The following is a 14545-nucleotide window of genomic DNA, read 5'->3' as shown; positions in this document are numbered from 1 at the left end:
TCTCTTGACTTCTTCTCTGCGCCCACGATACCGTAGTCTGCGATGTTTAGTTCAAGTTGATGTGCTCGGGGATTCGAAGACAACACCCTCGAACTCTATCGTCGATCAGAAAATTCTATCTCCCTACAATTCTGATTACTAGGTTATGTTTACTGATAGGACAGGGTCGAATTGACAGACGGCCTTCCTGACAAACAGTTCGATGTTCATGTCGTTGCAGCTAGCAATCTGCTAACTATGCTGTTTACAGCGCTTCCCTCACAGTCTCGCGTAAACATTTACGATTTCTAGACCATTTTGCCTAGCCGCATTTAACTGGTTCTGCGGCTCACTGCTTCGTACATAACCTAAAAATTCTGTACTACTCTGGCTCACAGCCACACACACACATTACTTAAACTGAAGCTGGACAGTTTCCCTCCCTTGGTGGCGTACAGCCACACACATGTTGTTCACACGGAAGTCGGACAGATTCTCTCTGTACGCCATACACACACATGTTGCTTTCATAGCAGCTAGCCAGGTTCTCCCGATCTGTCGAAGTTTCCCTATATTTCCTGTTCGAAGCTTCTCGAAGCTTTTCCCCTCTACTTCTGTAAAAGCAAGACGTTTTTAAATCTAATTGGTTCACGAGTCCGTCTCCCTAACTGATAGGGGAGTGTCATAGAATTCACTCAACAATTTTTTTTTTTACAGCGTCAACAATCTACATGAAATTTGCTTCTATTCACTTCTAGAAACACTTACAGAACTTTCTGTTGCGTTTTCTGTTTTACTCTGACACCGTGTAGCTGACTATTGCACAACATTACACATACTGACTTGTGTTGCACTAGCTTGCTTCAAGTAAAACTTGTATGAAGTCTTATGCTTTTAACACCTATAACTCTCTCCCACTTAATAAAATTACCACTCAACATTTGAAAGACTAATTTTTTGCCACTGTTACATGATCATAAAAATTCTAGATCAATATTCAATATCATCTCGGAGATCGCGGATTCGAGACTCACTCGAGTCCATTCGCTCGGCACTGAGACATGAAAGGGGGTTTGTTGCGACGCGCGCCCGTGACATGTCTTACGGCAATGATGGGATAGGAAGGGACTAGGAGTGGAAGGAAGCGGCCTAGCCTCAAGGAGTTTTATACAGAAGAAAGATGTTAATGTGTGTTTACTATATTGAACAGACATTTTAACATATCAGGACATGTATTTTATCACACATTGAATTCAAGCGCATAATTATGTAACCTTTTACAATGTATCATTGATCCATAGCTGAAGATGGTACAGTGGACCAAAACATGTCCTCCATGAACAATTTTTATTGAGTGTTTCAATTTTTAATTGTAACATATTTTAGTATTGACTTGGTGAACTAATAAATAATAAGAATTATAACAGAAAGTAAGAAGGGAGTTCAGTATATAATGCAACACTTTTTTTCTAAAAGTAGGTTGGTTTTATTGAGGATTCTAATACGCCATGTTATTCTCCAATCCTTTTGCTACAGTACCCTATTTTTCAACATAATCTCTGTTCTATGCTACGGCCTTGCGCCACCATAATTCGAGGGCCTGTATCGCTGTATGGTACCACTCGACAGGTCGATGTCGGAGCCAACGCCGTGTTGCATCGATAACTTCCCCGTCATCTATGGAGTGCTTCCTGCGGAGTGCATCCTTCGTTGGACTAAACAGATGCAAGTCAGAAGGTGCGAGATCCGGGCTGTAGGGTAGATGAGGAAGAACAGTCCAAATTGGACGGGATTGTTCAACCTTGTTGTGATGATGAAACACGCCTCGCCCAACAACTCACTGTGCTTTTGTCCACTGCTAAGTCTCCGTAGACATTCTGCAAGCGCCTGTGAATATCTGTGATGCCCTGGTTTTCCGCCAAAAGGAACTCAATAACTGCTCTCTGTTTGGTATGCACCTCCATTACAGATGCCCTTTTGAAGGCTAGTTATAGCGGCGCCACCTATCGGAAATTGATGAAACTCTACGAGACAAAGCGGGAATGTTCAAAGATATCCCAAACAAAATTCCAATTTTTAAAAACCGAAATTGGGTGAGAAATGAAATGTGTTGCATTATATGTTGAACGGCCCTCACATATCAGCGTTAACCCTTTGCGGTCACAGGGTTTATTTATTTCTTGCTACAGGATTTTCATCCCTGTTATAGCAGCATTCTTTATGATATGAAGTGAAATTACAAATAATCATTACTTAATGTTACCAAGACTAATTTAATTAAATCTAATCCTATCTCTCCTGTTATAATGGGATTGTGCTTACAAGTCCTTGTTCAAATATAGTTCAATACATATTGAGCATACAGTGGTTTTGTTATCTGTCAGTGCTAGCCATGAATTCTTTTTAAAATACTGTCATGTTTGTACTGAAATCGAGAGCACTATTTTCCCTAGATGCACTGTTAATAGATACTGCATAGTCTGTAAAGTGATGAATTTTGATGGCTTTTTAATTTGAATATGTTAAATGAAATCTCAAATTTGGCCATGGCACATGGAAATTCAGGAGGGAAAGGAACTCTAGGATTATCAATTTGCAAATTTATTTTATAAATGAACTTGAGTGCATCTTTCTGCCTTCGATCCTCTAATTTCTCCATTTCTAAATTTAACAAAGCTCGTTGCATGAAACCATTCATGGATATTGAGATGTTCTTTCAAAATGTAAATATTTCAAGTATTTCTTCTGCACCCTGTCAAGTTGATATACATGCATTTTGCACCTAGGGCTTCACATCTCGCTCGCATATTCCAGTTTTGACCTGACCGAGGTGATGTACAACTTAATACACGTTTTTGTTCTTTAATGGCTTCTCATTTCTTATTACAACATATCTGAACATTGCGTTGTTTTCTACTGCTCTTATCTATTGGTGAATTGTAGAATTAAAAACTTGTGTCTTGTATTTCAGATTAAACCAAGTTCTACAAGAGGAGGATCCACTCCTTCTAAACGAAGCTCAAAGAAGACTGTAATGTCAGAGAGCGATTCTGATGACGAGAGCGAATCTGACGACGAGAGCGATAGCTATACGTTGTGGACCCCTGATGGTGACACTGCTGTCCGTCGCTCAGAACGTAAGAGAAAATTCGTGAAGGTCAGCACTTACGATGGCGAGACTTCCTCAGATGCTTCTGACAGTGTAAAATCTTCTAGCCGGTCACGCCGCAGGCAGAAGCGCAAATCCACCTCCAGCGATGAGGAAAAACTGCAAAGGACTCCAAGTTCACAACATTCATCGTCAAATGTTACTGTGAAGGACAAGAAACAAGGTTCTGGTCATCAAGGACGACTTCTGCCGGTTAATGAGAGCATTCAAGGAAGTGGTAGCGAGGTTTCGGCAGCGTTCAGGAGGGTAACCTTGGCTCGACACTCACCACATGAAAAGAAAAAAATCAGATATAACGAGGACGACAGTGAAAATGACTCTGATCCAAGTGAGAGTTCCAAATCTCTTCAGCATAAATCTAGAGTTGAATCCTGTGGTGATGAAGGCCAATCTTTAAATTTACAGAAATCTCCAAAGTTTTACAGAGGTAAAGAGGATAGTGACAGTAGAAAAGGGTGTGTAAATGAAGTGTTGGCAACTTTAAGGAAGAATATTGCAGAGAAACTGGAAAGTCCAACTCGGCACTTATCCCGCATAAAGGAAACGCTCAAACACACTCCATCCTCGAGGAGAAACACATCAGAAAATTCTGACTCTACCATTCGGCGCTCAGCTCGTAAACACAAACGCATCAACTATAATCTTGGCAAAGACGAGAATGATTCTGATTCTGATGATACCACTACGTCACAAGATAACCAAAAACGTGGACATGAATTCTCCTCAAGTGATGGAGGTGATGAAATGGCAGCTATTTCAAAGAAGTCTTCAAGACCTAACAGCAAAGATCTCATAGGAAGGGAGAAATCCCCTAGAAATAAAGAAAGTAATAAGAAATTGAAAACTAAAGTATCAACACCTTCTAGAGCAACCACATCGAATTATAGCAGTCCTTCTAGATTGTCACGTCGTGGCAGAATCAAGATCGGTGAAAGTGATTCCAGTGATAGTGAAGACAATGCTAAGAATTTAAGAAGTCCACATGACCAGAATTTCGACTCTACCGTTAGGCGCTCAGCTCGTGAAAACAAATCTATGAACCATAATATTGATAAAGGTGAGAATGTTTCTGATTCTGATGACACCACTACATCAGACAATAACAAAAAACGTGGCCATGAATTCTCTTCAAGTGATGGAGGTGATGAAATGGCAGCTATTTCAAAGAAGGCATCTACAAGACCTAACACCAAAAATCTCATAGGAAGTGAGAAATCCCTTAAAAATAAAGAAAGTGATAAGAAATCAAAAAGTGGAGTATCAACACCTTCCAAAGCAACCACATCGAATTACGACATTCCTCCTGGATCCTCACGTCATGGCAAAAAAACGGTCAAGATCAGCAAAAGCGATTCCAGTGATAGTGAAGACAATACTAAGAATTTAAAAAGTCCAAATTCTAAGTTGAGATTAAATAATGATTCAGCCGATAACAACACAAGTCCTGCTCGTCAGTCAACTCGTAAACGCAAACCAAATAAACGTTACGTTGATGATGATAAAGAAGGAGGAAGTAATTCTTTCTCCGTGGTATCGTCCAAAAGTTTTCGAGTACCAAGTGCTAAAGGCAATGAGAATGAAGAATTAAGAGGTTTGAGGAAGATAGTCGGGGAGAAGCTTTTGAGTCTCATCCAGGGCTCAACTTGTCGAAAAAGTAATGCTGATACTGAGGGCACTAAATCACCTGGAAATCACAAGCGTAAACCTGCAGTCTCATCTAGCGATGATGAGGAGAGAGCTGGATCTCGAATTTCACAATCAAAACTTCAAGGGACTCCTAGTTCAAAGAGAGAATTGTCAGAACCGAGCCATAATGCCAGTCCAAGAGAGAAAGCTCTGAGAAACAAAGAAAACTGTGAAACAACAACATATTCTAGGACACCATCAAAAAATTATCAAAGTCCCGTTAGGCACTCAACTCGTGAAAGAAAACCAGTGAATATCAATGAAAGTGATCCCAATGATAACGAAAATAATACCAGAGTGTCTCAGACCAAAACACAGAAAACTCCGGATGTTAAGCAGGGGTTGAATAATGATGCTGTCAGTGGCATAACTCCTAGTAGCCGATCGACCCGTAAACGCAAACCGCCTAAGAAATACAGCGATGACGATGAAGAAGGTAATAATTCCTCTTCTGTCGTCTCCCCTAGACGTGGTCAGACGCCACAAACAAAACGGTTGCAAGCTGATGTTTATGCCTCTCCTGCTAGACGGTCGAGTCAAAAACAGACCCCTGCAAAGCAGACTAGTGATGATTCGGATGCCGATGTGTTAGTTTCGAAAACAGAATCTCCAAGAACTCCTAGGGCAGGTCATTTAACTCCATTGAATCGTAAGGTAAGTTGTATTCTATTTGATCAGTTGATTACCTTTATTAGCTTCAGACTAGATGTCTTCTTCTTCTTCTTCTTCTTCTTCTTGAATTGGTTCCTCGGACCATGCAAAATCAACCTTTTTTTTCAGCATTCTTCTTGCCCGGTAGTCTTTCATTCTTAACAAGGTTGCAAGTTCCATTCCTCCGACCATTTACTTTGTGGAAGTTCCTGTTCTTCCACAAATCTCTGTATTTGGACTATAATTCTGATTTCATTCCATCTAGTAGGTTTGGTGCTCCTGGTTCAAAAAGGTGTTGCTCCATTAGTTTGTTCCATTCTTTCTAAATGCCCTGTAAATTGGATTCATCACAGTCGTGTCATATGTGTGATTTTGGAAATATGTGTGTATATTTGACAATTAAGTTTAGGGTAATGAATTTCATTTTTAACTCTTGGTCCGAGCATTTTTCTCATAATTTTTCATTCCTTAATCTTTAATTGTTTCTGTAGTCCTTTTTGTTGCAGATTGAGGGTTTCTGAAGAATACAGGGCCTCTCATGTAAACTAAGACGAAACGCACAGTGTTTGTACTCTGCACTCCGGCAAATCTGCCTCAGGTGAACTTAGGTCGCTTGTGACCGCCCTGCTTTAATTGTGTATACCATCTTATACGAAATCTTACCTTATAAAAGATGCTGGAAGTGTCGTCCTTCCTGGGTTATACAGGCATTGTATGATGCGAGTGAGTTCTACCACTGTAATGTTTCTGATTTCATTCGTAATGTTTTCTTTCAGTTCCTCCAATGTGTGAGGATTTGTTTGATACACTTTTTCTTTCAGTTTACTCCACAAGTAAAAATCACACACTGTTAGATCTGGAGAACGAGGGGGAAATAGACCAGCACTGATCACTCTGTCTGCAAACACTTCCGAGATTGTAAGAAGGGAATCTTCTGCTGTATGAGCAGGGGATGAACCCTGTTGAAACCACCCAAGCGATTTTTCTTCTTCCGTTAACTGATGGAACAGCGGCATCAAATTGCCATTTTGGTACCTCCCTGCGTGTACTGGCGTCTCGAAAAGAATATGCCCCATTATTCATCTTGCACCAACAGAACGCCAAACACCAATCTGCCTATCATAATGAGGGACTTCATAAACTCGATTAGGATTTTCTGCACACCAGTAGCGAGAGTTATGACTGTTCACACGACCATTAAGACGAAAACAGGAATTTTACATACGAAAATACTGTGTTGCAATGATAACTGTCTCACCGTGTTAACAGCTGAGATTCAGAGTGGCGAATGCATGCGCCTCCCATACTACAGCTGCCGTAGCCCAGAGTACAAACACAATGCGTTCCGTCTGGATTTATAAGAGAGACCCTGTATAGTGCCCCTGGTTTAATCTCTGTTCTGTAATGTTGAAACACCTTATACTATTAAAAACATTGATTTTCTTACCATTACGTGACATTGTAGTTGTACTCACATTTATCTGCAAATGTGATTGATTTTTGCTGATAAATCATTCTTGTTCAATACATAATTATGAAATTCTGTGCCTTCAAAATATTTTCAAAAATTGTATTTCAAACATTTCCTCTGATTTAAGGTTTAAATAATTGTATCGGCCCGTTGGGCAGACATTAAAGAAAACCACCTCTCTTCATTAGCATTATGCCCTACTCTGAAATCTTACAGAATTCAGAAAACTGCTTAGACATAGATCATGATTCTTTCGATTCATCGGAACTAGTACGATAAAAATTTCATGATGATCCGTTGTTACAATTGGTAAGTAAAATGGGTCCACCTATTCAATACAAGACTAATGACAAATATATAACTATATTATCTCATTAATTAGCTGCATTATCATCACAGTATTAACACACGGGCCTTCACATGCTTTATTGGTGAAAAATATCTCTGATTCCCTCCATGGGAATTTAGAATTTTCCATTCGGAATTGCTAGGCGGGCAATTATTCCATTGTGGAGTTTTATCTCCCGTATGCAGTTATCAGACTGTGCCTCTATATAGATTTCTGATAAGCTCACCTGCATACACCCAGCGTCAATGGGTAGGGTCTGACACATCGCACTCTGACGAGTCTAGTGTCAGACCTAAGACGAAACGCTGGTTAATAGAGCAAACGCCTGAAAAGCCTTACAGACTAGTACCTATCAGACCACTACTCATCTCTGTAATAATAATTATAGATGTCCTCTTCAATCATTTACAAGTGATCAAGGTTATTTTTCAAGATCAAGCAAGTCAAGATTGAATGTTCTTCTTCTTTTCTTCATGGGGCCTCTAGATACCACCTGCTCCCTTCATAAAGCTGCAGGTTGTTCTTATTGGGTCTTCTTGGATTTTTCCTCTCTCTTCACCTGGTAGTCCTAGAGTGGAGAGTCTGATTCTACCCAGCGCCTCACATTCGAAAAGTATGTGTTCAGCTGATTCCTCTGCTTCATTGCATTTCCTACATATGTTGTCTCTTATTACTCCAATTCAATGTAGGTGTTTTTTCAGATGGCAGTGTCCTGTCAACAGTCCTACTACCCATCTTATATTTTCTCTGCTGAGTTTCAACAGTTCTTTAGTATGCTTCTTGTTTGGTCCTTTTATCAGTTCCTTTGCAAGCCTGCATCCTGGAGTATTTTTCCAGTTTTCCATTTGTTTCTTTTGTACTCATTTTCCTATCTAGTCTCGGGCTTGTCCATAGGAAATCCTGCATACAGGTTCTGTGCCTACAAAATGTATTTCTGCCCCTTTCCTGGCCAGTTTATCTGCCTTTTCATTTCCTTCTATACCTGCATGCCCTGGTACCCATATTATTTTGACAATGTTTTACTTTGAGAGCTTCAGGAGAAGTGAGTGGCAATACCAGACAATTCTGGATATTATCCGGACTGCCTCTAATGCCTTAATGGCCGCTTGGCTGTCCGTAAAAATGAAAATGTTCCTATTCTTATAGTCCATTTTCAGATTTTCTTCAAGACATGTTTCAGCTTGAAAAACTGTAGTGTGTTTGCCCAGGCTCATCTGGATTTATCTCTCAGGTCTTCCCCCATTGATCCCTCCTCGTGTGCCATCCACAGTCTTTGAGCCATCAGTACACCACACTATATCTTCTTTTTCAGTATTCCATTTGTTGATATCCCAGTCTTCTTTTTTATTATCTGGGTCTCAAACAGTTTTTCAAAGTTGTACTTTGGTATCATATGATTAGAAGAGGTTGAACGTTACGTTCACATTCGTATTATTGTAATTTTGTGGTATAATGGTTTGTGACGTGTGGATTTCTTTTGTAGCTGTCTTTGTGTATTCCAGTGTTTTATTTACGCCAATTTTTGAAATCTTTATGGCTGAAGGAGGCCCGAGTCGCCACAACTAGTCCCATGTGCTAATAATATGATGATAATGTAACTGATTACAATCTTCAAAAAGGTGATCGCAGTATCTGTGGAAACTACCGTGGTATATCCCTGCTCTCCATAGCTGGTAAAATATTTGCTAGGGTCTTACTGAATCGACTTCACATTGTTTCTGAGAGGTTAGTACCGGAATTTCAGTATGGGGTTCGTGCCTCTCATGGTACAATTGACATGATCTACTGCGCAAGACAACTCCAGGAGAAGTGCAGAGAACAAATGACCACCCCCCACCCATGGCACTTAACGCCCTCGAAAGGGCCTTGGCCTGTCCAGCGACCGCTGCTCAGCCCGAAGGCCTGTAGATTACGAGGGGTCGTGTGGTGAGTACGACGCATCCTCTCAGCCGTTATTCTGGGCTTTCGAGACTGGAGCTGCCATCTCATCATCAGATAGCTCCTCAATTCTAATCATGTAGGCTGAGTGGACCTCGAACCAGCCCTCAGGTCGAGAGAAAAATCCCTGACCTGGCTGGGAATCGAACGTCCGGGCGAGTGGCAGGCTCACTATCCCTACACCATGGGGCCAGCGAACAAATGACACCTCTGTTCTTAGTGTTCTGTGACCTTGAAAAGGCCTTTGATACGGTTCCTCTAAACGCTTTGTGCATGGTTTTGAGGCGCTTTGAATGCCCCGAGCATTTTGTTGGTCTGATCCAAGCTCTCCATGATGGTATGGTTGGTCAGGTACTGTATCAGAATGATATCTCAGAAGAATTTTCAAGCACAAATGGAGTCAAGCAAAGATGTGTACTTGCAGCTACACTTTTTGCCCTGTACCTGGCAGCTATGCTTTATGAGACAAGGCCTGCAAACAACATAGGTGTGGAAATGAAATATCGGTATGATGAGGGGCATATCAACCAGGTCAGACTTCAGTCCAAAAGATTAACCTATTCCACCCAGGTCACAGAATTGCAATATGCAGATGACAATGCTTCTGCAGTCCACACACCAGAAGAGCTTCAACAATCTGTCATCTGCTTCAACAGAGCTTATGAATGTTTTGGCCTGACTGTCAACATTCAGAAGACCAAAGTGCTTACTCAGCTTGCTCCTGGAACCCCTCCCAAGATTTTGATATCACCACATCTGGCACAGCTCTGAAAAGGATGGAGCCCTTCTCGTACCTTGGGAGTATTCTCTCCAATGCACTGTACCTCTGAGAAAGATGTGGAAAACAGAATACAAGCTGCCCATGTGGCCTTTGGACGTCTCTCACATCATGTATTCCAGAACAAAGATCTAAGTATCCGCATGAAAATAATTGGTGTACCAAGCTGTTTTTATTTCTACTTTACTATACAGGTGTGAAACCTGGACTCTATATCGCCGGGACATCAAGAAACTTGAATGCTTTCATCAACAAAAACTTAGATCCCTCATGAACATCAAATGGGATGACTATATAACCAATATAGCAGTTCTCGAGAAAACAAAGCTGAACAGTATCGAAGCCACCATCGTTGGTCATCAGCTTAGATGGGCACGCCATATCCATCGTATAAGTGACAGCAGACTCCCTCGGCAATTCCTGTATGGGGAACTCAGCATTGGCAAGATGACTCGTGGTGCTCCTCTGAAGCGGCATATAGACCAACTTAAGCAGACCATGAGAAGTGCAGATATAAACCAAAATACTTGGCATATTCATGCATTGGATCGCCCTCGTTAGCGTGCTACCATTTCAGGTGCAGTTGTACAATTGGAGCAGAAACATCGCAGACAGGAAGATATGAAACCCCCTCCCCCTAAGAAGTTACGTCAAACACTGCCACGTCCCCCACCTTTCATCGGATGCAACATGTGTGGCCGCATGTTTTATGCAAGAGTTGATGTGATAAGCCATCAATGCCACCTTCACCGTGTGGACTAAGGATTACGGAACTGCAGGCGAGAAACGAAAACTCGGATTCGAGTATCAGTCACCGCCGCCGAATGTAACTAATTATCGAGAAAATATAGTTACGTGTCATTAGCTTTGTATTGAATAGGTGCACCATTTTACTTACCAAGTGTCGTTGGAACTCTTTATCTGCCTGTTGGTAGAAATGCCCTCCTGCATGCTGTAAGATGATGATGATGATGATGATGCTTGTTGTTTTAAGGGGCCTAACATCGAAGGTCATCGGCCCCATGCTCTAAGAGGAGAACAACCAAAAAATATGTAGTTGCTCTCTCGTCTTGTAAACCCAAAAACATTTCGATGATTCTCTACTTTGTCATGTAGCAAAGAAGTTTACATATATTTCTTTTTCAGTAGAATCTCTTACAGTAAAGATAACTTTCTTGTGAGAAGATCAGGTTCTTGTAATATTCTTTTTTTCTTCATAGGGCCTCTAAATATTAGTTCCTAATTAGTGTTGACCTCTAAGATCTTTTGCTACCTTTTTTTTCCCTTCATTCCCACCTAGATATACCTGCTCCCTTCACAAAGCTGCAGGTTGTTCTTACTGGGTCTTCTTGGATTTTTCCTCTCTCTTCACCTGGTAGTCCTAGAGTGGAGAGTCTGATTCTACCCAGCGCCTCACATTCGAAAAGTATGTGTTCAGCTGATTCCTCTGCTTCATTGCATTTCCTACATATATTGTCTCTCGTTACTCCAATTCTGTGTAGGTGTTTTTTCAGACGGCAGTGTCCTGTCAACAGTCCTACTACCCATCTTATATTTTCTCTGCTGAGTTTCAATAGTTCTTTAGTATGCTTCTTGTTTGGTCCTTTTATCAGTTCCTTTGCAAGCCTGCATCCTGGAGTATTTTTCCAGTTTTCCATTTGTTTCTTTTGTACACATTTTCCTGTGTAGTGTCGGGCTTGTCCATAGGAAATCCTGCATACGTGTTCTGGGCGTACAAAATGTGTTTGTGACCCTTTCCTGGCCAGTTTATCTGCCTTTCCATTTCCTTCTATACCTGCATGCCTTGGTACCCATATTATTTTGACAATGTTGCACTTTGAGAGCTTCAGGAGAAGTGAGTGGCAGTACCAGACAATTCTGGATATTATCCGGACTGCTTCTAGTGCCTTAATGGCCACTTGGCTGTCTGTAAAAATGAAAATGTTCTTATTCCTATAGTTCACCTTCAGATTTTATTCAAGACATATTGTGATAGCTATCACTTCCACTTGAAAGACTGTAGTGTGTCTGCCCAGGCTCATCTGGATTTATCCCTCAGGTCTTCCCCCATTGATCCCTCCTCCTGTGCCATCCACAGTCTTTGAGCATTCAGTCCACCACACTATATCTTCTTTTTCAGTATTCCATTTATTGATATCCCAGTCTTCTTTTTTTATTATCTGGGTATCAAACGGTTTTTCAAAGTTGTACTTTGGTATCATTTGATCAGAAGGCATGTGTAGAACTTCCTCTGTTATTACTCTGTTAATTTTACAGTGTCCTAGATTGGGTCTTTTTGCATTCCAGCACTCTGATTGTGCCATTATGAACTCATTCTAGCCTGTCCTTTTATGAAATTGCATAGTGATGGGAGGTGTAGTAAAATATTCAAGGCTTCAGTCGGCATAATTCTCATAGCCCCAGTTATGGCTATTCATGCCATTCTCTGTAGGCTATCCAATCTACTGTTGACTTTTCCTTGACTTACTTTCTGCCATCATATGATTGTAGCATAGGTAGAGGCAAGATTTTTTCGCATTAATTTTTGAACGATTTCGTGAGAAGGATACTAATTTTCGTGTTATTTCGCGAAATAGATATTGCCCTTTCGCTTTTTTTCTGCTTTAATGAAATTCTAAAATTAATCATTAAAGGTTTCATTATTGTGGTTCTGAATTATTTATATGAATGGTAAATGTAAAAATTACTAGTAAGAATCCAATATTATTTCACTTTATTTCTGATTATGATTACATAACACTTACATTACAGTATCATTGGGCCATCCTACCCATTCCTTACTTTGTGAAAAGATAACATAGCACTTGTTACAATGGAGCTCTTTTTCATCGTCTCCGGTCATTGACAATCAAATTGTACTTCGAAAAAATCACTCTGCATCAACGGATGACAACAGGGAACCCAAATAGACTTTAAAACAGAATTTGCAAATTTCAGGTGCATTAATTTTAATGCTGGCAGTGACTGAATTATTTCAACTTGTTGACCAGGATTTTCTTCAATTTGTTTTCACAGAATGTCTTCAAACCAAGGTACCCAGCAATAATATCAGACTGCTTCAACATTTTAAAGCCAGGCAATTTTTGTACTTTTTCACTCAGTGACGAAACATTTGTATAGTTTGATTGAATTACATTAGTTGGATGAAACAAATCATTCAAAAGATCGTTGATTGTAGAGGTTTAATTGATAGACTGTACATACCTGGTACATACTTTTGAAGCCATTTCTGGACTGCAAGGTCGTCTACCTTCTCCAGCAGGATGTTGGCTTTGAGTAACATCCCTGTTGTTTCGTGAATAAATTCTATTTTTTCACTCTTAGCTTTCTTCACTGTTGGAGTGCTAAATTTACGTTCTGAATGTTCCTTATTTTTAAAACAATGTTTTGAGACAGTATCTTTTTTCTCCTACTCGATACGAACATTACAAAATTTACACATTAAAATATTGCTTTCCGAAACGTATAAACCTTCACTCACAAACTGTTTAGTTCTGCTGTGCACCGTAACACTTGTCGAGTGACCCATCTTTGCTACTGTCTGTGATCACTTTCTTCATTTTACCTGACCACGAAGTCAAAATACACCAGTCAATTGTGCTGCTTGTAGACGTCTTTAGGGATTCCAGGATTGCACAATGCCGTGAGGAGACAGGCTGGGGTGGGATCACCAGCCACCACAAGAGCAACATTCCAAACATTTCATTTGGCAAGAAGCCTGGGGCCAGCCCCTTTTCTTTGATGCTATGTCTTACAGAGATTTACCAGAACATTAATGATAACATATTTCTTTCCTGATGATGAATCTTTGTTCGCTCTTCCTTTTCTTTTCATACATAATCTTGGAACAAAATGTCAAGTTCGTTATTCACTACAGATTTCGCTGTAATATCACGCTTATCATAAAAAATTGAATTTCGCTTTAAAATGGCCTTATCGCTTTAATTTGCTTTAATTCGTGAACATAATATCCATATTTTCTTAACCAGAAACATATGATTTGTAAAGATATTGCAAAAGTGCTTCAAAATATTTTTTGTTGCGTTTATCGTTAATGCGAAAAAATCATGCCTCTAAGCATAGGCCATTAATGGTCTAATGATCATTTTGTATATCCACATTACCATTGATGGTCTTAGGCCCAATGTCTTCCCAACGGCTCTTTTACATGCGTACAGCAAGTTCTTTGCCCGGGTTATGTTCCTTTCCATATGTGGATTCCGGGTTAGCTTTTTATCTAACACCACCTAGGTGCAGTGCCTGTTCTTCCATATATATATCTTGCCCAAAGTTCTTGTAATATTAATACACTCATGTTCATAAAAACCAGAACACCTTAAAAGACTAGAGATAGGAAGTTCATATTCACAGGGCATGTGAATTAGTATGTTCTGAAGAAATGATTAGCATTTGAACCGTGCTGGCCCTCAGGTTCAAGGTTCGCTTTCTGCACGACACCCCAGAAGCCATATTTCAGCAGGACAATGCACGACTACATGTTTC

At 40.3% G+C, this 14545-nt stretch overlaps 1 protein-coding gene across 1 annotated transcript in view; it reads left to right on the top strand.

The window, feature by feature from the left end:
- LOC137502886 (origin recognition complex subunit 1-like) overlaps nt 1–14545 on the top strand; it is a 69304-nt gene that overhangs the window by 11093 nt on the left and 43666 nt on the right. The window contains exon 4 of the mRNA XM_068230069.1: nt 2951–5488. Within this exon, the coding sequence (XP_068086170.1) occupies nt 2951–5488 (2538 nt within the window). The remainder of the gene's footprint in view (nt 1–2950; nt 5489–14545) is intronic.

The sequence above is a fragment of the Anabrus simplex genome, chromosome 13 (genome assembly GCF_040414725.1).
Source record: "Anabrus simplex isolate iqAnaSimp1 chromosome 13, ASM4041472v1, whole genome shotgun sequence".
Classification (NCBI taxonomy): Eukaryota; Metazoa; Arthropoda; class Insecta; order Orthoptera; family Tettigoniidae; genus Anabrus; species Anabrus simplex.
This window is presented reverse-complemented; position numbering and strand designations above follow the sequence as displayed.